Here is a 22,494-nt window from a genome sequence, read left to right as displayed (position 1 = left end):
GTGCAGGTGAGCAGGCTTGCAGTAGGCTCAGCGGCTGATGTCAAAGGGAAAGGATCGTAAGCCAACAGGGCTGGGTGCGGGTACTCCCAAACGGAAGGCGATGGCTGGCTGGCGTACAAGTTCCTGAGGCAGCCAGACTGCAAAGCCCGTGCCTAGGTTTGGAGGGAAATTAGGGACCATTGCCCGTACCGGACAACGATGCGAAGGGCATGTGGCGGGAGAAAGGGGATGACGATCTTCCGGTAAGCTGGCGGTTGAAGGAAAAGGGGAATCAAATGGTATTTATGTAACTTTGTGTTGGCCCCCCGCAGAAGCTGCTAAACTACTAAACTACACGCTGAAACAGCAGAGTATGCAGAGTACTGTGCAACACAGCCAGTAACTCTGTATTGAGCAAACGGTAGGCGCCAGGCCCGAGCAGCAATGCAGATGCAGACCCGACAATTCTCAGCTTAGGCATCGGGCATCTCCTGTCAGTGGCATGCCCCGTTGTCTTTGGATGGACAACAATGCAAAGTGCCAGGGTCCCGTAGTTATCTCCATAATCTGTGGCACTCTAGTTCCTCATTTCAAGGAACTTGGTTCCCGTGAACTGTAAGACGGGTTGGGAAAAATGAGGTCGATTGAACGGTGAGCAGGCGAATGCAGATATTGCGGTGGCTGAAGTCTTCGCTATGAGAGTTGAACGAAGAACCAGCCGTCTTCTCCGCCCTAAAATGCTGGCTGGCTTTGGGTTCAATGCTGACGAGACCTAGCGGAAGTGTACAGCACGTACGTACGTTGGTAGCCAGTCACACGTCTATTCGTACAGTGTAGGTTGTAGATCTCTCCATAGTTTACAGCCGCAAGCCTCTTTGAGTCCGTTCTGCCCGTGAGAGATGCTTCAACGTGCAGGTAGCCAGTAAAGCTTGACGGCATGCCCGTCTCAACGCTCAGCCAGGTCAAAGGATACCTGCGCGTTAGTCGTCAACGACTGTGAATCGCCATCAGGGAACTCACCAGCCCAAAATACACTGCAGTCAGATTCTCGTTTCTTAGAGGGCGGGTATCTGATTCTTGACAGGGATGGGAGCTGGAGATGGGATGGATCCTCGCCCCCCAAGTATGTACCAACTTATGGCGGAGTGGAGTGGCTCAGCAGGCTTAGCGCGAGATGAGTCCCCTATTCTTACCTCTCTTTCTCAAGCTGTGAGCCCAGTCGTGGAGCAAAACGAGATTCGTTCCCAGGGCCTCTCATCAAAACATTTTCTCAGAGGAGAGGAGAAAAATAAACCCTGCCACTAGCCTTCTTCTTTGCCTTCATTATCCCTCTTCCCTCCTATCCTCAACTTCATCCTCCTTATCCTTTCCCCCCCGCCCCAACTATCACCATTCTTTTGAGGCTGGCGCCTCAAGTTTCCTACTGTATCTGTCGACTGTTGCTGGGGCCAAGGTACTAGAGCTACTAAACTGCCACTGCTATTCAATAGGTGGCTGCCCGTGACCACCATTCGCATTTCCTTCCTCCTGTTTCAGCTCCTATCTCGACTAGAGAAAAAATCACAACACCATCTTCACTTCGCACCGCTATCGCTATCGCGCATTATTTTATCCCAAGCTCATCGACTAGAATCCCAACAGTGCTGAGCGCCTACGGGAGCATAACTATTCACCATGGCGTACAATGGCCGTGATCAGGAGTATGGAGGACACGCTTTGCAGGACCTTCCTGCTGGCGGAAGCGTGAGTGCACATTCTTTGTCCATGGCTTAATGCTGAATGACAAGGACTAATTCTTCTCCAGCAGTACCATCTCCCCCCTCAAGAGAACGACGAGGAGCAGGGCCGCGGTCTCTTGAACTCAGGTTACGACCAAGATCGACTTGGCGCCCGTACCCCCCCCGATCGCCCCGTTTCTGCTTACAGTCTCACCGAGTCCTATGCCCCTGGAGCCTCGTCAACCATGCCTGGCCAGGGACCTACTGGATATGGTGATGGAGGCAGCTTTGGTCAGTTTGGTAACCTTGATGCCGCTGCCCCTTTCCCTCGCCCCGACTCTGCCTTCGACCCCGAAGACAGCTGGGTTGAGCGACAGCAGCAGCCTCAGATGGGCGGTGGTCTTGGCCGCTCGAAAACCCGAAAGATCAAGCTTGTTCAGGGTTCAGTTCTGAGCATTGATTACCCTGTTCCCAGTGCAATCAAGAATGCTGTCCAGCCCCAGTATCGCGACGCTGAGAGTGGTACCGAAGAGTTCCATAAGATGCGATATACCGCTGCCACCTGTGATCCCAACGACTTCACTCTCAAGAACGGTTACGATTTGCGACCTCGCATGTACAACCGACACACTGAGTTGCTGATCGCCATTACATACTATAACGAAGACAAGGTTCTTCTCGCACGAACACTGCATCACACCATGCAGAACATCCGCGACATCGTCAACCTGAAGAAGTCGACCTTCTGGAACAAGGGCGGTCCAGCTTGGCAGAAGATCGTTGTATGCTTGGTTTTCGATGGTATCGACAAGGCTGACAAGAACACTCTGGATGTCCTTGCCACTGTCGGTGTGTACCAGGACGGTGTTATCAAGAAGGATGTCGACGGCAAGGAGACTGTTGCTCACATCTTCGAATACACCAGCCAGCTTTCCGTCACGCCCAACCAGCAGCTTATTCGACCCACAAACGAAGGCACACAGAACTTGCCACCAGTTCAAATGATCTTCTGTTTGAAGCAAAAGAACACCAAGAAGATTAACTCGCATCGATGGTTGTTCAACGCATTCGGCCGTATCTTGAATCCTGAGGTGTGTATCCTGCTTGATGCAGGTACCAAGCCCAGTCCTCGATCTCTCCTTGCTCTTTGGGAGGGATTTTACAACGATAAGGACCTGGGAGGTGCTTGTGGAGAGATTCACGCTATGCTGGGTAAGGGGGGAAAAAAGCTGTTCAACCCCCTCGTTGCCGTCCAGAACTTCGAGTACAAGATTTCAAACATTCTGGACAAGCCTCTCGAGTCTTCTTTTGGTTATGTCTCTGTCTTACCTGGTGCTTTCTCGGCCTACCGATTCCGAGCCATCATGGGCCGCCCGCTGGAACAGTATTTCCATGGTGATCATACCTTGTCTAAGATGCTTGGTAAGAAGGGTATCGATGGTATGAACATTTTCAAGAAGAACATGTTCTTGGCCGAGGATCGTATTCTTTGTTTTGAGCTGGTGGCCAAGGCTGGCCAGAAGTGGCACTTGTCCTATATCAAGGCTGCCAAGGGTGAAACCGATGTGCCTGAAGGTGCAGCTGAATTCATTAGTCAACGTCGACGATGGCTCAATGGTTCATTCGCTGCCACACTATACTCACTGATGCATTTCGGACGAATGTACAAGTCGGGTCATAACATCATCCGCATGTTTTTCCTCCACATTCAACTCATCTACACCACTCTCAACACTCTCTTCGCATGGTTCTCTCTTGGTTCTTATTGGCTTACAACATCCGTTATCATGGATCTTGTGGGTACGCCCAAGCCTGCGTCCGGTTATCACGCCTGGCCATTCGGCGACACGGGTACACCTGTCGTCAATGCCCTGCTTCAGTACCTCTACTTAGCTTTCGTCATGCTCCAGTTCATTCTGGCTCTTGGTAACAGGCCCAAGGGCTCCAAGTTTACGTACATCGCTTCCTTCATGGTCTTCAGTCTCATTCAGGGTTACATCCTGGTCCTCTCAGCCTACCTAGTTGTTCGTGCTTTTGACACGCCCATTGGAGACCAGATCTCGTTCGCCTCGACCGACGCTTTCCTTGACAGTTTCTTTGGCGGTTCAAGTGCTGGAGGTGTTATTTTAGTCGCCCTCATCACCATCTATGGACTCAATTTTGTTGCCTCGTTCATGTACCTCGATCCCTGGCACATGTTCCACTCCTTCCCCTACTATCTACTTCTCATGTCGACTTACATCAACATTCTCATGGTTTATGCCTTCAACAACTGGCACGATGTCTCCTGGGGTACCAAGGGCTCAGACAAGGCTGAGGCACTTCCCTCTGCCCACGTCACCAAGGGTGAGAAGAACGAGGTTGTTGTCGAGGAAGTTGAGAAGGAGCAGGAGGATATCGACAGTCAATTCGAGCAGACCGTCCGCCGAGCTCTTGCTCCCTTCAAGGAGGAGGAAGAGGTTGAGAAGGCTGATGTTGAAGATGGCTACAAGTCTTTCCGAACAGGACTCGTCGTCAGCTGGCTGTTCGGAAACATTCTCCTTATTGTCTGCATTACCAGCGACAAGTTCGATAACCTCGGATGGGGTGTAAGTTTTCTCCAGCGCTACGCGATACGCGGTTTATACTAACAATTTGATAGGAACCTGCCACAGATCGCAAGGCGCATTACTTCCAGTTCCTTCTGTACGCTACTGCCGTGCTCTCGCTCGTTCGTTTTGCCGGTTTCTTGTGGTTTCTGGGCAGGACTGGTATCATGTGCTGTTTTTCGAGACGATAAACTTCGTGCGTACCTACGCTCGTTGTGTTCGACACTCGCACTTTTCTGGAGAGGCCAGGTACGGGAAAGTACTGGCACTTGTCATAGTAGACAAACTGGATTTTTGTACCGGATACCTTTGTTATGTAACGTACGCTGGGTTTTGACTATTTGAGTTAAATGGAGGGACATCCACAAAAGAGGACATTGGAAGTGAAGGTATTCAGACCAGACCTGAGCACGAGCAAATGCATCTCTATTTAGTCTTTTTCAGATTGGCATCTGCCCCTGGGGGTTTATGACGCATTTGAATGATATGATTCTTTTTTGATAGTTAATATTGCCTTGTCCTTTGTGTCTTCTTCCATCATTGGCTACCTCCTTGGGTACTAACTCACACGACATATTATGCGTCATTCTGGTGGTACCTTATCGCCTAAACTTCGGTGGGGTTCAAGGTTTAGGCTTGTGGCTGCCTTACGCCGTGCTATCTTATCAAGCATCATCACCTTTTCCACTAAGCACGACTAGACCCTTCTTGCAACTGAGTTCAGCGCATTCACAACCAATCTCTCAGAATCTTGCAGTGCTACTTGCCCTACATTATCCTATTATTTGAAAATTCCGTCGTGCCTGGGCTCTCGCACTTCATTTTCTGTGATCTCATCAAGTTCTTTCCGCAGCGTATAACGACAGCCCAAACCTGGGCTCCCCACATCCACGATGTTGAAGATATGGTCGATGGTGAGTTATCTACCGGCCGCTACCAGCTAGGTAGACACTGACAGTGGTATAGAAAAAGGAGCAGAAGGAAGCAGAGAACGCCGAGGGCCAGGCGACGGGTGGCAAGAAGAAGAAGGTGACTGCAGCTCAGCTGCGCGTGCAAAAAGGTATGCTTCATCCTGTCCAGACCTTAACGTGTAGCGGTGTATTTAGGATGAAGAGGTTAACGTATGCTACAACAGATCTTTCAGAACTTTCCCTCGGATCAACGATGAAGACAGAGTTCCCCGACCCCGATGATATCCTCAACTTCGTACTCACGATCGACCCTGATGAGGGCATGTACCGAGGCAGCCGCTTTACCTTCGATTTCACCATAAACCAGAACTTTCCCCACGAGCCTCCCAAGGTCCGGTGTCGAGAAAAGATCTACCACCCCAATATCGATCTTGAGGGAAAGGTCTGCCTGAACATTCTACGAGAGGATTGGAAGCCAGTGCTGAACTTGAATGCTGTGATTGTTGGCCTGCAGGTAAGGAGTCCGGAAAGCAAAGCGCCTTGAGTTGCTCAGACGTGAAATACGAAGCACATATGATTGTGGATTAGTGACTAATACTTTTGCAGTTCCTGTTCCTCGAACCCAACGCATCGGACCCGCTCAACAAGGAGGCAGCTGAAGATCTACGAAACAACCGAGAGGGATTCAAGCGCAACGTGAGGACTGCTATGGGTGGTGGAGTAGTCAAGGGCAGGACATACGACAGGGTCCTGAAATAGATTTGGAATAAGACAAATAAACAGGAGTCCCAGGGAAGGAAAACCAGAAGGGACGGGCCGTTAAGATTTTGGGACGATACAACGACTTAATGGGTGTTTGAGACAGACAAGCATTTGATAACAAAGAGCATCGCGTGGCGTCTGATAAATCCATGATCTTGATTAGGCAATCCTCCAACTTTCAAGCATTCCATGATTGTTCATAGTGACGGGTTTTGGTTGAGAGGAGAGTCACTGGCGAGACTTGGGAGGCGGGGTAGAGTCGACCTGAGCTGAGCCTCCGATGCCTGCTCGGGTACAGATGATCACAAGCTCACTTCAACCACCTACCTAGCCTGTATTGCCTTTTTGAGTCTGAGTGAGTCTTTGGGGGGGCTTCTCGCAGTTTAGTGGTACTCTCTATTGGCTGGCGATATCTTGCTGCCCTGGCTGCCGACGTAAGATCAACGGCTCAAGATGAGCATCGCGTGGCTTGCCTGGTTTGCTTTATGGTGTCGTCTACGCACGTGGAGTATAGACTATAACGTGGAGTCTAGAAAGGTGAATTGAGCCTCATCCAGGTGCTAAGAGTCCGTAACCCGGAGTAAGTGGAGTTTCAAGGAGTCAACATTGCGCCAGATCTGGACTATCTTGTCTGACATATTGACCGGAGGAAGTGATATGCCCCCGAGCGCGGTGCAGCTGCCGTTGCCGCTCACAGATATGGAGTCGTGATGCTGAGTTCGGCAGGGACCTATTGGACAAGACGCCTGAATTGGCCGTGGTGTTGTTCGTCGGACGGCATGCGGCTTATGAGCTCGGGGGAACTAGCAGAACTCCGAAAGCAACAGGGCCCATTTCTTTCGAGGGTTACCCCGTCAAAGCATTAGCTCCAGGTTGGGATAGCTTGAGATGGTGCGGGCGAGAAGTATTCAATTTTGCCACGCAATTGAAGTCAATTAGTCTAGGGCTTTGATTTTGAAAAGATCTTCGAAGAATTGGACTGTAAGGAGAGCGGCGAGTTTTTATCATTATTACAGTGTATTATTACTGCCCATAGCAGTGTCTTGGGCCGCCTTCTTCTGGCGGTCAGATTTATATGGCAAAGGCATCAAAAAACGCACACGGAGAGCTTTGGTGGTTGGACAATATTAAGTCACCGCTAATTGGACGAAACTTACGTGACTCAAGGTGAGAGAGAGTTCTCCAGGTCTAGGTCATGTCCATGGTACACATTTCCCCTTGCTCCGATACGCTCTCAGTCAAGTCGCCTCTACCCACATGGCCCCAGACACATCCCCCGCTGCTCAGCGTAGGGCCCCCACCTCACAGTACAAGCCGAAATCGGTCCCCCCCCTCCAAGCGATGTCCCTTGGAGAGAAAATTAGGGACAGCTTAAACCTACTTAACCTTTACTCTCGCCATTGCCTTTCCCTCTTTCTCTTCCTCCTCATCCTCTCTCAGACACTCTCCCCTCAGTTCCCAAACTGTCCCCTCACATCCTCACAATGGCTTCTCGCAACTTCACAAAGGCCCTCCGTGGCCCTGCCCGCCAACTGGCTTCTGCTCCCCGCGTTCAGCAGCGAACTTTCGTTGCTGCTGCTCGCTCCGCTGCTCGTGTTGGTGCCGTTGCCCGACCTGTTGCCGCTGGCCCCGTCCAGCAGCAGGTTCGCGGTGTCAAGACCATCGACTTTGCTGGCCACAAGGAGGACGTCTATGGTGAGTTGCATCTCCAATTGCGGCTGCTGGATCAATTGAACACCCCGTACTGACTAGTATTCCACAGAGCGTGCCGATTGGCCCCAAGAGAAGCTTCTTGAGTACTTCAAGAACGACACTCTGGCCCTCATTGGCTACGGCTCTCAGGGCCATGGCCAGGGTCTTAACCTCCGTGACAACGGCCTCAACGTCATCGTTGGTGTCCGAAAGAACGGAAAGTCCTGGAAGGATGCTGAGCAGGATGGCTGGGTTGCTGGCAAGAACCTGTTCGACGTTGACGAGGCCATCTCTCGTGGTACCATCGTCATGAACCTTCTCTCCGATGCTGCCCAGTCTGAGACTTGGCCCGCCATCAAGCCCCAGCTTGTTGAGGGCAAGGTAAGCAGAACTCTCCGCCCATTGTCAGCCAAGGCACAGCTCTAACACATAAATCTTGCAGACCCTTTACTTCTCCCACGGTTTCTCCCCCGTCTTCAAGGACCTCACCAAGGTTGAGGTTCCCTCCAACATCGACGTCATCCTCTGCGCTCCCAAGGGCTCTGGCCGAACCGTCCGATCTCTCTTCCGCGAGGGCCGTGGTATCAACTCCTCTTTCGCCGTTTACCAGGATGTCACTGGCAAGGCCGAGGAGAAGGCTGTTGCCCTTGGTGTCGCCATCGGCTCTGGTTATCTCTACAAGACCACCTTCGAGAAGGAGGTCTACTCCGATCTCTACGGTGAGCGTGGCTGCCTCATGGGTGGTATCCACGGCATGTTCCTCGCTCAGTACGAGGTCCTCCGCGAGCGCGGCCACAGCCCCAGCGAGGCCTTCAACGAGACTGTTGAGGAGGCTACCCAGTCTCTCTACCCTCTTATCGGTGCTAACGGCATGGACTGGATGTACGAGGCTTGCTCCACCACTGCCCGTCGTGGTGCCATCGACTGGAGCCCCAAGTTCAAGGACGCCCTGAAGCCCGTCTTCAACTCCCTGTACGACGCCGTCAAAGATGGTTCCGAGACCAAGCGATCTCTCGAGTACAACAGCCAGCCTGACTACCGTGAGAAGTACGAGGCAGAGATGAAGGAGATCCGCGATCTCGAGATCTGGCGCGCCGGCAAGGCCGTCCGATCTCTCCGACCCGAGAACCAGAAGTAAGCGGTTATTAATGTTGAATGATAATTTGTGAGCGGGAGATGGACATGACATGGGATGGGATGTCTAGGAAACGGCTTTTATGAACCACATGAACTTTCTGTCTGTACTTTTAAAAAATTTCCTGGGCTCTGGAGGGGGATCTGAAATTGGTCCAAAAGTTGATATCAGGCTTGAAGCCAAAACGAATACCATTTTTATTTTATGTTAAACAAACGAACAAACAAACCCTATTTATCGCTTCAATCAGCTGGTGATATTTAGTTCTTTGACATTCGAACATGATCCATTGGGCCTTTGTTGCCTTCCCACGCCTTAAATATGACAAGCAGCGTCTAGCGTCAGCTTGGCGACGAGATTGTAACGTTATTCATCAGTTGCTGAAACAGGCAGCTGGGAGTAGCCGACAACCGGAGCATGACCAGAGAGTTGGTGATACTTAAGACCCTCGACTGCGCAGCAAAGATAGGGCCACAGTTTGTCCATCTTGTAGACTTATACCTTGAACCCAACCATTCCAACTTACCATTATCACAATCAATATGGCTGATCTATCAACAACTCCTCCATTGACTCGTGAGTCAGTCATCGAAGCTCACAAACTCATCGGCCCATATGTCCACTTCACGCCCGTCCTGACCAACCAGACTATCACGAAACTAGCTTCAACCCCTCGCACAGCGGAGGAACTCGAAGGGACTCGTTATGCTGGCAGAACGCCGGCCCGACCGGTGCTAAGACTCTGGTTCAAATGCGAGAATTTGCAACGCATTGGCGCTTTCAAAGCGAGAGGTGCTTTTCATGCCATCGAGAGGCTGAAGAAAGAACCAGGATGGCTAGAGGGAGGGGGCAAGGAGAAAGGAGTCGTGACACACAGTTCTGGTAACAGGTCATACATGCTTTACCTGGCGATGATGGCTAATTGTTACAGGAAATCATGCTCAAGCACTAGCCCTTGCGGCTCGAGAGAGTGGCATCAAAGCCCACATTGTCATGCCTGAGATTTCCAACCCCAAGAAGATCGCCGGAACAAAAGGCTACGGTGCTCGTGTTATCTTTAGCGGAAGCACATCCACTGAACGCGAAGCAATGGCCGCAAAAGTTATCGCCGAGACAGGCGCTCGACTTGTGCCGCCCTATGACCACCCGGATATTCTCCTTGGACAAGGCACCCTCGGGCTAGAGTTCCAACAGCAAGTTTCCGAATTGATGACTGCTGATGCCGTCGTCGACGGGCAGAGGAGACTTTTCCGGGCACCGGTTACAGGGCGGGACAACGAGGCGCCGAGGACCAAGAAGGAGAAACCTGGATTGGACGCTATCATGACCCCTTGCGGTGGCGGTGGTATGCTCTCAGGTGTTGCTCTGAGCTGTGAAGGCACTGGAATCCGAGTTTTTGGCTCGGAGCCATCGTTTGAGGATGCAGATGATGCAAAGCGCGGATTCGAGTCTGGCACACGGATCACAACAGTCAAGACTCTTACAGTTGCTGATGGACTGCGCACCCCCGTGGGCGAGCACCCTTGGTCAGTCATATATGGTCGCCGCTTGGTATCGGGCATGTACAGCGTCACTGAGGAAGAGATCCTGGCGGCTATGAAGCTGGTGTTTGAGCGGTTCAAACTGGTTGTGGAGCCCAGTGCTTGCGTCCCGCTGGCAGTAGCGCTGTTTGATGAGGATTTCAGATCAATGGTAGAGCGAGAAGCTGGCGAAGAGGGTTGGGACCTCGGACTGGTGTTCAGTGGTGGTAATATTGGTCTTGATGCTGTTGGCAAGCTCTTCGAAGGTAACAAGTAAAATTTCATGTTAATAGACGAAGATAGAGACGCGGTCTGGACCATAAATTGTGATTGTTTTCATTCTTATTTACTTGGTCGTATATGAAATAAATAGTTCCACACATCAACTTATCATGGCTGCATTATTTGCTGCCCCTTGGCCGCGATCTTCACTGGGCCAGTGCTTCATCCATAGTTTTCCTCCACTTCGTGGCGTTCTTCCTCAGCAGGATGATACTAACGTAACTAATAATGAGACAGCATATACACAGAATTGTAAAGACCCATCCAACGTTAATGGCGTTGATCCATGGAGCAGCAACAATGGCGCCGATACAACTAAGCGTGTTGCGAACAAAGTTGTTGATGGCAACGCCCGAGGAACTGCGCTTACGGATTAACTCTGTGAGCATGGTGGTAGCAACTGACTGTAAGAACCGGTTAGCTAGTGAAGCTGCAAGAGGAGGGCATTGCCTTACAAAGACAAGCATGGATGAGATTCCAAAGAAGAATAGGGCGAGACATGGTACAACAGGGTGCAAACCGTAACGAAGCACCCAGCCAAACATCAGCAGTGCCAGAGGATAAATGGTCGTCATTACCCAGGCATTCTCTCTCATTCTGTCTTCCGGAAGATAGATCAGCTTCCCGTTCTCATCATAACGACCAGCTTTACGGGCTTCTCTCGCCATGATCTTGTCGATCCAGCGCCCGCCAAACAGCGATCCACAGATGTAACCCAAACCGGAGGGGATGTACATGAGACCAATGGAAAGCTGGCCGAAGTTGTATGGGTGGCGGGAAAACTTCTGCTGGATAGCAATATTGACAACGTAGAGGGAACCAAAAGCAATGGCAGCAAGAAGCACGGTGATGAGGACGGGTGGAAACCGTAGGTATAGGAGGACTCCCAAAGGATCAATGAGGAAATGTCGAGCAGATTTGGCAAAGTTTTTGGTCTTGGCCTTGGCCGAGTCCATAGTGCGCATTCGACTGAGTCCCTGAGTCTCTGTGGTGGGCAATGTACTCTCAGGCTTGCGTTGCAACGTCTCAGGAAGGAAGAAGAGAATCATCAAGAGGACAACGAGGCCGTATATAGCGAGAAACCACATAGTCGCTTGCCACCCAATCTCCTGAGTCAAAGCGCCACCAACAATAGGGGCTATCAGAGGCCCCAACAATGGACCAAGGTAGAATAGACTCATGGCTTTGCCACGCTCAAACACCTCAAACAGATCCGCGATTGAGCCTGCACCTGTCGAGTGAGCACTTGCGGAAGCACCACCGGCGCACATGCGGAAGACGATAAGCATGGTAATATTCTTGCTAATGGCAGAGAGGACGGAGAATATGACAAAGAGTGTGAAAGAGATGAGATATATAGACCGACGGCCAAACTCTTCAGAGAACGAGGACCACCACAGGGGGAAGATGGCCATGGATATCATATACAAGGCGACTGACAGGTTGGTAACAGTCTCAGAAGTGTTGAACTCTTTCACCAATACGGGAAGGGCAGCTATTCTTGTCAACTCTGGATGCAACCACGGTTTTCCTAAGGACTTACGATAGACAATGGTCGAGCCTAGAGGTGCAGCAGCTGTGGCTAATGCTATGATACCGGTGAGAAACCATTTCGTCGAGTTCTTGTAATCAGGAGGATACGCAATCTCGGGCACAAATGTCAATTTTGCAAAAAGACCACGCCTCTTCGACCTCGGAACAACAGAGAGAGCCCTCGACCGCGCAGATGATGCTCTGGACTGAGCACGCCTGTTAGATCGTCGAGTATCTATATGTCCCAGGGGCTCGCCGAGCACGACTGGTTCAATGGTATCTTGAACATCATGTTCTGATTTTATGGAACTTGATACAGCAGTTCCCGGGCGTTGGCGGTCTTCTTCTCGGTCAGCATCGATCTTTTCATCATCAATTTCTTGCTTTTTCCCTGCAGGTTTCATTGTCACTGCGGCCGGGCCCGAAGATGTGGAGAAGCCTCGGCCGAAAAGGTTGCGGTTATCGGGCCGGAAAGGGGACGGAAAGAGGGTTTTCAGATGAACTCTGAGATGATTTGATATTCAGATATAGGATAGCGGTATGTTCAGAACCATTGGAGCACTTGGCAAAAGAAGGGGAAAATATGAGAGAAAGGATTATAAAGGACCGGGGATAGTGACGTGCGGAAGAGTGATTCCGCCTTAGAGATGAATAATAAGGGAACCGCCCATCCTAGCACTTCAAACAATGCCGACTTTTGCGAGGAGAGACAAACCACCCTGCTTCCGGTCCTGACTATGACCAATAGTTCTATTATCTCTGGGTACTTTCCGCGGGACCACACCGAAGAGGGGGACGCCGAAGACGGTGCCGACGATAGGTAGCAACTTATGGGGTTTGTATGTGGGGGTAACGCGGAGATAATTTGCAACTTCATTGTAATATTTTTATACGAGAATCTCATGTGAGGCGGAAACATATGACATTATTGCATATCGAGCATGCTTAAGAACTGGACTCGGGATGCAGCATCTGAGTCTTGGACAACGGCGCAATATACAAGTCACAGCAATTTAGCTGCCGTTCGTCCAAAATAGACAATGCTGTATGAGCAGACCCGTTTCATAAAATATCACAATTCGTGATTCGAAAGGACATTTGATAGTAACTTTTCAGCCCGACAAGAAGGAGTGGAACATTGAGTTATAGTCACTCGGACAGCTAGAAAAGGCCGGGCAGTTGGGGTCGGAAGAAATCAATCAGTGTGACCTTGGACAAGTATGAAATTATAGAGGCTTGGTCTCGGCCGATATCGCAGGGCGTATCCTCGAAAGCAACAATTTGCTGCTACGTACCACATAGATACAGACAAAAGAGATTCCAATCTCACAGCATGGGTAGTCTAATAGCTAGGATTTGGTTCCTAGATGTAATAAGCAGTAAACCTAGTTCAATTATACTCAACCTTTAATTAACTTAAATGTAGACCATGTAACGGCTGAGGCTCATAATGGCGGGGTGCATACCAGCGGGGCACAGTTTAAACATACCTAACCTCACCTGAGTCACTTTCACACATTTGTGACTACAACCTCACTCTCATTCTCATCCTCGTCTCTCAAATTCGCCACTGAAAATGTCTCTCACAAACGCCTCCCCCGAGGCTGCAGCTAGCGCCGCAAAGACAGCATCTTTCACTCTCGCAACCCTCCCGGCTACCGAGCGCAACAATGCACTTGAAGCCATCCACGCTGCCTTGACGGCCTCGAAAGACGAGATCCTGGCAGCCAACGCCAAGGATCTTGAGCTGGCAAGGAAGGCTGCTGACGAGGGCGGTCTTAGCCAGGCTCTTGTATCGCGATTGGATCTCGGAAAGAAGGGAAAATGGGAGGATATGCTCAAGGGGATCTTGGATGTGAGGGATCTAAATGACCCAAGTAATCTAACAGTCATAAGACTATAAGACTCGTGAAACTAATACTATTTCAGTTGGCCAGATTCAGATGAGAACAAAACTCGACGATGATCTCATCATGGAGCGTGTCTCATGTCCCATTGGCGTCCTCCTTATCATCTTCGAAGCCCGTCCCGAAGTCATCGCCAACATCGCTTCTCTCGCCATCAAGTCTGGAAATGCTGCCATTCTCAAGGGTAATGTCATGGCTCATCCGAAATATCATAAAATTGGCTTATTTTCTCACTATTATCGCAGGTGGAAAAGAGTCTACAGAGTCTTTCGTGGCCATCTCAAAGGTCATCTCATCAGCTCTTGAGACCACAAAGGTCCCCAACTCAGCCATCCAGCTCGTCACAACCCGCGACGTCATCTCCCAGCTCCTCGCTCAGGACCGCTATATTGATCTTGTCATCCCTCGCGGATCGAACGAACTTGTTCGTTACATCAAGGAGTCCACAAAGATTCCCGTTCTCGGCCACGCTGATGGTCTCTGTCATATCTACTTGACAGCCTCTGCCAATAAGGAAAAGGCTATCACTGCTATTGTGGACTCCAAGACAAGCTATCCCGCTGCCTGCAATGCTGTCGAAACCCTTCTCGTCCAGGAATCGGCTCTGAATACCATCTTCCCTGCTGTTGCTTCCGCTCTTGCGGCCAAAGGGGTTTCCCTCCGAGTCGACGAGTCCAGCAAGGCTGCCATTTCTTCTCTCTCACTCGAAGGTGTTCAAGATGCCACCCCTCAAGACTATGATACTGAGCATCTATCCCTCACCATTGGAGTAAAGACTGTTTCCTCTATTGATGAGGCCATTAACCACATCAACACCCACGGCTCTCACCACACGGACGCTATCATGAGCTCTGATTCTGCCGAAGCCGAACGTTTCATGAACGAGGTTGACTCAGCTGGTGTATACTGGAATGCCGCTACTCGTCTTGCCGACGGCATGCGCTATGGTTTCGGTACCGAAGTTGGTATCAGCACAAACAAAATTCACTCTCGTGGTCCAGTCGGCCTTGATGGACTGACTATTTACAAGTACAAGATCAGAGGTGACTACCAGGCTACTGCTGACTATGGAGACGGAGAAGGCAAGAAACCCTGGAAGCACGAGAAGCTGTCCCTTTAGACAACTTCTTGTAGAGGGAAAGAAAGAAAGAAGGAAGGAAGGAAAAAGATGACGGCATATCACGGAGGCGTTGGGTTAAGTTTAACAGCTATAAAAATAGCAGGCTGTTCCAGTCACGGTTTCAACACAATTATAGCGATATTTTGTGCTACTGCTTTTGTCTCATTACTATGTTGTGCCAATATTGACCCGATGGCGAAAGTCCGCCTTCATCAGACTTCGCAGAAAGTGTTTCGATATATCCCCCGAAGCACATGTTTTAGTCAGCCGGCACTCCAATGATCCCAGGTTGAATATTCGTAAGCACATTATAGCGAGCTGCTCTCGTACTGCTTGATTAGCTCATCAAGCTTGGTGCCTTCAGACTTGAAGTCTAAGGGGGTGACAGTCATCACTTGGTAGCGTATCCTATAAAATCGGTATTAGTATTTGATTAATGATCAACATGATCGTCCTGCTTACCTTTGAGCTTCGCCAAAGTTGTCCATCTTCGCCCTGCATCGGAAAGTGAACTTTTTGCAGTTAGCCTCTTCAAACGCGGCCATGAATTTATTGTCGTCATTGTCTTTGAGCTCCATCATCTCGTCGGCAGTTCGTCCCACGATCTGTCGACCAGAATCGTCAAAACAGCTCAGCCATTGGTGACTGGTATGATCCGCAACGTTCAAAGAGAGGATGTACCGGTATTCCGGCTTTTCGTGAGAGATGGCGCACTTCTCGCAATGCCATGTACCGTCAGGCATTTGTGTAACCTTCTTATTACAGCCTTGAGATAGGCAAGCGGGATAGCAGAAGTTCTCCTGCTTGACGAAGACAATAGTCGCCTTGATAGTGTAGTAAGCCTGATCATCCATGCCAAGGTTCTCATCTTTGACCTGAGAAATAGTCTTGAGGTCTTCCTTTCTCCCTGTAGCATTGCCCATGGACGCCATGTTTTGGTGGGTGGCAAATGTGTCATTGCGACCGGCAGAGTCGTACCAGCCCTTGAGTCTATGGGCATCGGGAATATCGGGGTCAACGGTCATTGTGCCAGAAGAGAGGAGACTGAGACTCTTGCCACCAAAATCAGACACCTTCGTGCCCTTGAAAGCAACCACGGATTCAGGAGGAGCATCGAAAGAGTTGGCCGACTTGCCCCAAATAGTAACACGGACTGAGAAGCCGGTATCGTCCACAAGTGTTAATTCTCGCTTCTGGAATGGTCGGCCATCCTTCTTGGATGTAATGTCTCCAACCTCGCCAACCTCCTTCAACACACCAATGACATCGACAGTATTGTCCTTCTCCACACTCTGGAGTTCCTGGATGGAGCAGAAATTGAACCTCACCTGCGGAACATTGGTCTGATCCTCTGCCTTCTCGATAACAGTGTCCCGTTCGAAGGTGAGCTCGTAGTCGTTGGTAAGGTTCGAAAACTGTTTCTTGGCTAAGGCAACTCGGCAAGGTGTGGAGATGTAGTAGACAGAGCCTTCCTGCAGGCGGTCGTAGAAAGCGTCACACTGGTCGTTGAAACCAGTGGCCTTGATCTCACCACTCTCATCGAGCAGGTTGACACTAAAAAGCTTTCCCTCGCCAGTGGCCTTGTGCCATGTCTTGATATCTGATTTAGAGGTAACTCGTGCCTTGATGGTCCACTTGTGGGCGAAGGGCGACAGACCCTCGATAGGGTAGATGTTACTGCCAGCATGATTGGCGGGTCGGGAGGGCATCGACTGTTGTTGCTGCTGTTGAAATTGCTGGGGCTGTGTCTTTGACTCTTCCTTCTTGACACCATAAAAATCGCCTCCAGCAATGGCACCCTCTTGGGCCGCTGGCTTGGAGTCGACGGCAAAGGGCTCGCCAATCTTTTCTTGGACGCCAAGAGATTCGATGACTTCGATATCGAGAATGACGAGAATGCTACATAGTATTAGGGCCGTCCGGTAGAATTTAGTAAGACACTTACTTCTTGCCCTTCAAGTTATTGGGTGTGTATTGCTTGATTCGGGCAATGCAACCACGAACCAGCTTGTTGTCGTGAACGACGTGGTTGGCTTGCGTAGCAAGCATGGTCTGAACGTAATGCTGCCCATCGCTCATCACAAGTCGAAATCGGTCTCCCCCTTGGGCCGAAGGGGCCATCTGCTTAACTTGTAGACATTGCAGAACAGGTACCGGGAAGAGCTTGCTGGCTTTATCAGGATCATTGAAGATCACGCTGGGCAAAAGTTAGCGAGCAACGACAGGAAGGTTAGGTGAAAAGAATATACTCAAGAGCGCCTCGAGATAGCGCCGAAGCTGCGTCCATGATTATTGTGCTTTACGTGTCTTTGGGGTAGGTTGTGTATGCTGTTGAAACAGAGAACTCTTGGTTTTGTTCTAGGTGAGAAGTGAAGTGCATTAATGAGAAGGTGTGGAAGACGCGTTCAGCGCGTTGAGTGGAACGCGCTGTGGCAAGAATCGTGGGGTTGTTGTTTACGTAAGTAGTGGAGACAGCCTACATGCCCTCATCAACTAGGAGCCAGCGACAGTCCTTCGGGGGTACTCATTTTCAGATATTGGGTACCTTACCTTTGAAAGTACTTTGAAGACCCTGAGTTTCTATTTCTAGCTCATTTCTTCCGTCCCATTAGCGATGATCTTATCTGTACTCCGTAGCTGATGAAGCTATCTCATGGCAACCGATTGTGACCTTTTGGGGACTACTTGTACTGATTCACCACTAGAGGAATAGACACAAATGCCAAGTCACCATCCAACTTTGCTTTCTTCTTCTGGCTGCTATGAAAGCAATCCTCACCTCGTAGCGAAGAGGCTGGGAATTAAGCCATCCCTTAATCCGTGGTGTAGTATATGGCCATATATCCGCACCTCAGGAGGCAAGAAAATAGCAAAGCTGGCTGTAAGGTATCAAAATAAACTTGGCAAAAGTCATCCCAAGCTTAGGCTATATTACCTAAGTCTTTTTATCATCTAGGATCGAGGACCTGTATTTTCTTCCCTCCCCTAGCCACACTACCAGCAACAACTATATGGCCAAGGGCCAGTGCGTTTACTTCTAGTTTGCCATGAGATCTCTGACCTTAGGTAGGCAGTAGTTTCGTAGTAAAATCCATGCATCCTGATAACAGCATTGTGTAGCTCGGTAATTACAAGACCTTTATGATAGTCCTTTTTTTTCAGAAGTTTATTCTGGGATATAGGTATGCTTTATATTTGGCTTTTACCTTACACACTTCTTGCTAGAGCAAGTCAAGTAAAGTACCTACCAAGTCAGTTACCCCTCCAACATGACGTTGAGTTCCAGCCTGGACCTTGTTCGTCAGATTGCCCCTCCACATGCAGCAGGCAGCGTCATCTTCTTTCATTGCCTTTCAGCCCACAGAGTAGTCAGTACGGTTCCACCAACCCACTCACTGTCCCAGCCAAAGACAGGTAAATTGAAGTCGAGAAGTCTATGAAGATGGCCGACGCAGATAATGCTACTCGCGCTCCTGAGAGCGACGCCCAGGAGACCCCTGCGGCCAGCGACAACATACAAGCTCCAGCTTCAGCTGCTGAAGCTCCAGTCGTAGGCGAACATTGTGTTTCTGACAGACCAACCCGTAAGGCACCGTTTAGAACGGCATCATCGCAGATCGCTAACAATTGCAGCTTCGGGCCAGTCCTCCACAGGCGAAATCATCAAACTCAACGATGTCGATGTACGTGGTCAACAAGCTCCTCAAGCTCTTAGCTGACCCTCCCTTACTAAGGTCTACGTTTCGAAACCCACCGACTACCCCCATGCGCCTTCACGACTCCTTCTCCTTCTGACCGGCGGTACGGGAATCAAATCCACCAACAACCAGATCCAGGCCGATAAGTTTGCTTCGGAGGGCTATCTTGTCCTCATGCCCGACCTCTTCGCTGGCGATACAGCTCCTGGGGCCACAGCTATTACAGACGACTCCACGTCCATCCTCGAACAATTCAAGTTGAAGGCTGTAGAAGTTACCAAGTCATTCCTCATTGATATGTGGCTCGCCCGCGTCACAGATGAGAGGGTCATGCCCATCCTGCACAAAGTCATTGATGTTGCGCGAGAGCAGTACGCGGATACTATCAAACAGGGCGACGGCATCTATGCCGCTGGATACTGTGTTGGTGCACGATTTGTTCTTCTGCTTGCTAAACAAACGAAGACCCTTGAAGGAGATGCAGAGAGCGGCGGTGTCAAGAACGGTCCTTTTATTAAGGCTGGTGCTTTGGCACATGCTGCTTCTGTTATACCTGATGATTTCAAGGATATCAGTGTTCCTCTCAGCTTGGTTTGCGTCGAGAATGACCCTCTCTTCCCCGACAGCGTTCGGATAGGGGGAGAAGACAGTTTGTCTGACGCCAACGTCGAGCATGAGGTTCAGGTTTATCCAGGAGTTCCGCATGGTAATATCTCCTTAAATTTGAATTTTGTGCATGAGTCAGCTAATGATTTCTTTAGGGTTCGCGGTTGTAGGCGAGTACCAAGATTCATCAATCAAGGATGCTCAAGCCACGGCCTATGACCAGATGCTCAACTGGCTCAAGGCTCATTGACTTGTGTCATGATACCTTTTGCTTTTTCAAATGTGGCGTGCAGGTCGTTGCAGTGATTTCTGTTAGTGTCTTTGTTGATTTGGTTGAATATAAGCAAGTGATGGGGATTCTCATGGTGGGTGGAAGAAGATAGGCTACAATTTCCCACACCTAACGTACTAGTGAACTGTTTGATATCCATGCTTTGGGGTTCGAATGGAAAGTCTTTCTGGAAGATGACTTTTTGTGCTATATTCAAATGCCACATACTGTAGCCTAAAATCATTCTCTACCTCAGGAGATAGTGCATATAATCTTACCGAGGTTCTTGGCATCTTCCATATGCTTGTGGGCCTCCTGAATCTGTTCCCACGGAAAGACCTCATCCACAAAGATCTTAAGCTTACCAGACTCGAAGTCTGGTAGGTACTGCTCCAATCGGTCCCGTAACTCACCCTGGTAAGCCTCATCGCGGCTTCGAAGAGTACTGCCCTCAATACGAAGTCGCTTGAATAAGATCTGAGAAATATCAGCATTAGGGACCTTTGCACCGCTCAGCGTTCCCAAGAGAACGATCCGTCCATCACGCGCAGCGACATTCTGGTTCTGCTGGAAGTAGTTTCCACCAACAAAGTCCACGATGTAGTCAACACCCTTGCCGCCGGTAGCTTTCTTGATCTCCTCCGCCCAGTCCTTCGTTTTATAGTTGAATGCAGCTGTTGCTCCGAGCTTCGAAGTGATAAAGTCGAGCTTGTCCTGAGATCCGGCTGTGGCATACACTTCAGAGGCCCCGGCGATACGTGACAGTTGGATGCCGGCAACCGACACTCCTGAAGCGCCTGCGTGCCACAAGATTGATTTGCCCTTCGTGAAGCCAAGCACAAGATGCAACGCCTGAGTTGCAGTAATCCAAGCCTCGGGAATACCAGCACACGTGGTAAAGTCGATGGAAGCCGGTTTGTGCAGCAGCATGCGAGTACTGACCGCGATGTACTCAGCATACGCACCACCGTAAGCTAGCCCAAACACCTCATCGCCTTCCTTGAAAGCACCATGATCGCCAGGTCCAAAAGACTCAATGATGCCACTGAATTCCACGCCCAATGTCTTAGGCGCTTGAGGTGGCAGCGGGTAAAAACCTCGACGCTGGATGATATCCATGCGGTTAATACCAAAAGCTTTGATCTGTACAATAGCCTGCCCCTCAGTAGCAGAAGGTTTGGGCGTTTCGGCGTTGATGAAAAGGGCATCACGCTCGCCAGTGCCACCACGAATATCTGGGAGGATTAGCTGGTCGTCACAGTCTTGAATTGGCATGTTAGCTTCATACCGACAGCCTTGATGTACTCGGGCATGTTTTCGGTATCAGAAATGGTTTTCGATCGTTGAAAGTTGATATTGATGAAGGAATGTTCAGCTATGAAGTCAGAGGCTCTGTGTTGAAGGCAACGCCCGCATTTCGTATTGTCTGCACCGAGGCAATGACGTACATTACTAATACAACTTTGAAGACGTCAATGGAAGCAATATTTGGCTTCCGCCGAACTTTCGGCCGGGAAGGGCTCCATAAGAGGGACCGACCCATTGTAAGTAGAATACATAACATTAAGACATATTTCCGTAAACAGACATATGTGAGAGGTTATGTGTTAACGACGACGTCCGCTGGCAGCAAACTCGATTGGGACCTCAAAGTGTGTAATAAAGGTTGATCCAAAATGTTTGATTGAACTGTACTAAAGGATGGTCGGAGGCCGAACTAATAGTTTCGTGTTTTAATTCGACCACAGAAGCAGTTTGTTGTTGCGCCGGAGTCCTTACTGTAGGAATAGTCAATCAATCAGTCCATGAGGATCCACCACCAGGAGAGGGATCTAATCTCAGCTAAGCTATGCATCAATTCATAAAGGATGAGGATGTCAGTCGAACATGTTGCAGCTTTCAAATATAATATTTAAAGCGAAATGGAAAGCGACAATGCTCAGCTTGAGCAGGAATAGGCCACATGATAAGACCTTTCAGCCCAATTTCTTCTCCAACATTCATACAACCTTTATGCAGACAAGACCACGCTTCCAACCTCCGAATCCACCAGAGACGGGTTCACTTGATTAAGATACATACGGTATTACGGAGTAGATAGCAGATCAACGCATTTGTCAATACTTCAACGATACCTGATCATGGCAGTCATGCCACCCGGAGACTCGGCAACAAGTAATATCGTCTAGCCGTTAGTCACCATCAGGGCATAATCCGATAGTGGTTCAACAGCTAACTAGTAGAGACCAGCTACCAAGCCATTGGATGAAGAGCGACTTGCCTGGCTTTGGGTCCTCTTCAGCACTTCGATTCTGGGCCAAAAGTCCCGGCGACGGCAAATTAGCAAGCCAAATTATCGATCGAGTGCAATTAAACTACTGTTAGTTAATCAGAAGTCGACACTTGGACGGTCCGCGTTTTGGTTCTATATTCTATGGACTAGTTAATTGAGTACCGACTACTGAGTGGACCTAGCAAATGAGGTCTTCCTGGTTGTCTGGGCGAGTAATATAATACAAATCAGGCGAATAATACGCGTCAACATCAACAAAACAACAGAACAACAAAACAGCCTTGGTGTTTGTTTGTAAGTGCTAAATCTATACAAATTGAAATTTTCAACATGCAAAACCACCAATCTGGTCAAGCCAACGTAGCAAGCGTTACATTGGAATAAATCAAACAGTTAGAATGAAGCACCCGACATGGATGATCTGACGACCAAGACAAGTGGTGGAAATGAAGTCCGGGTATCCGTATACCTTTTCCGAA

The 22,494-nt window shown here is 49.6% G+C and overlaps 9 protein-coding genes across 9 annotated transcripts; 6 read left to right on the top strand and 3 right to left on the bottom strand.

The window, feature by feature from the left end:
* Window positions 1–1,653: 1,653 nt before the first annotated feature.
* On the top strand, window positions 1,654–4,476 carry FMAN_07512 (putative Chitin Synthase 1 (chs-1); the record flags this gene model as incomplete). The annotated part of the gene is made up of 3 exons (XM_041831144.1): window positions 1,654–1,722; window positions 1,784–4,285; window positions 4,339–4,476. 3 exons carry the CDS (start codon window positions 1,654–1,656, stop codon window positions 4,474–4,476), a joined length of 2,709 nt encoding a protein of 902 aa, XP_041681737.1.
* Window positions 4,477–5,178: 702 nt separating this feature from the next.
* Window positions 5,179–5,955, top strand: FMAN_07511 (putative E2 ubiquitin-conjugating enzyme; the record flags this gene model as incomplete). The annotated part of the gene is made up of 4 exons (XM_041831143.1): window positions 5,179–5,199; window positions 5,252–5,345; window positions 5,421–5,710; window positions 5,803–5,955. The coding sequence occupies 4 exons, from the start codon at window positions 5,179–5,181 to the stop codon at window positions 5,953–5,955; spliced, it is 558 nt and encodes a 185-aa protein (XP_041681736.1).
* A 1,487-nt stretch (window positions 5,956–7,442) lies between these two features.
* FMAN_07510 (putative ketol-acid reductoisomerase (ilv-2)) lies at window positions 7,443–8,788 on the top strand (the record flags this gene model as incomplete). Its single annotated transcript, XM_041831142.1, has 3 exons — window positions 7,443–7,653; window positions 7,721–8,031; window positions 8,093–8,788. The coding sequence occupies 3 exons, from the start codon at window positions 7,443–7,445 to the stop codon at window positions 8,786–8,788; spliced, it is 1,218 nt and encodes a 405-aa protein (XP_041681735.1).
* Window positions 8,789–9,327: 539 nt separating this feature from the next.
* On the top strand, window positions 9,328–10,582 carry FMAN_07509 (uncharacterized protein; the record flags this gene model as incomplete). Its single annotated transcript, XM_041831140.1, has 2 exons — window positions 9,328–9,667; window positions 9,717–10,582. 2 exons carry the CDS (start codon window positions 9,328–9,330, stop codon window positions 10,580–10,582), a joined length of 1,206 nt encoding a protein of 401 aa, XP_041681734.1.
* Window positions 10,583–10,733: 151 nt separating this feature from the next.
* FMAN_07508 (uncharacterized protein) lies at window positions 10,734–12,524 on the bottom strand (the record flags this gene model as incomplete). The annotated part of the gene is made up of 3 exons (XM_041831139.1): window positions 10,734–10,991; window positions 11,043–12,082; window positions 12,131–12,524. 3 exons carry the CDS (start codon window positions 12,522–12,524, stop codon window positions 10,734–10,736), a joined length of 1,692 nt encoding a protein of 563 aa, XP_041681733.1.
* Window positions 12,525–13,696: 1,172 nt separating this feature from the next.
* FMAN_07507 (uncharacterized protein) lies at window positions 13,697–15,147 on the top strand (the record flags this gene model as incomplete). Its single annotated transcript, XM_041831138.1, has 3 exons — window positions 13,697–13,997; window positions 14,050–14,211; window positions 14,273–15,147. The coding sequence occupies 3 exons, from the start codon at window positions 13,697–13,699 to the stop codon at window positions 15,145–15,147; spliced, it is 1,338 nt and encodes a 445-aa protein (XP_041681732.1).
* Window positions 15,148–15,455: 308 nt separating this feature from the next.
* Window positions 15,456–17,434, bottom strand: FMAN_07506 (putative single-stranded DNA-binding protein 68k chain; the record flags this gene model as incomplete). The annotated part of the gene is made up of 4 exons (XM_041831137.1): window positions 15,456–15,555; window positions 15,610–17,046; window positions 17,093–17,344; window positions 17,397–17,434. 4 exons carry the CDS (start codon window positions 17,432–17,434, stop codon window positions 15,456–15,458), a joined length of 1,827 nt encoding a protein of 608 aa, XP_041681731.1.
* A 1,155-nt stretch (window positions 17,435–18,589) lies between these two features.
* Window positions 18,590–19,701, top strand: FMAN_07505 (uncharacterized protein; the record flags this gene model as incomplete). Its single annotated transcript, XM_041831136.1, has 4 exons — window positions 18,590–18,731; window positions 18,781–18,830; window positions 18,882–19,551; window positions 19,607–19,701. 4 exons carry the CDS (start codon window positions 18,590–18,592, stop codon window positions 19,699–19,701), a joined length of 957 nt encoding a protein of 318 aa, XP_041681730.1.
* A 273-nt stretch (window positions 19,702–19,974) lies between these two features.
* On the bottom strand, window positions 19,975–21,035 carry FMAN_07504 (putative NADPH quinone oxidoreductase homolog PIG3; the record flags this gene model as incomplete). Its single annotated transcript, XM_041831135.1, has 2 exons — window positions 19,975–20,957; window positions 21,011–21,035. 2 exons carry the CDS (start codon window positions 21,033–21,035, stop codon window positions 19,975–19,977), a joined length of 1,008 nt encoding a protein of 335 aa, XP_041681729.1.
* Between the last annotated feature and the right edge of the window lie 1,459 nt (window positions 21,036–22,494).

This window comes from Fusarium mangiferae (genome assembly GCF_900044065.1).
Source record: "Fusarium mangiferae strain MRC7560 genome assembly, contig: FMAN_scaffold005, whole genome shotgun sequence".
Classification (NCBI taxonomy): Eukaryota; Fungi; Ascomycota; class Sordariomycetes; order Hypocreales; family Nectriaceae; genus Fusarium; species Fusarium mangiferae.
Note: the sequence above shows the minus strand (reverse complement) of the source record. Positions and strands in the feature narration are given on the sequence as shown.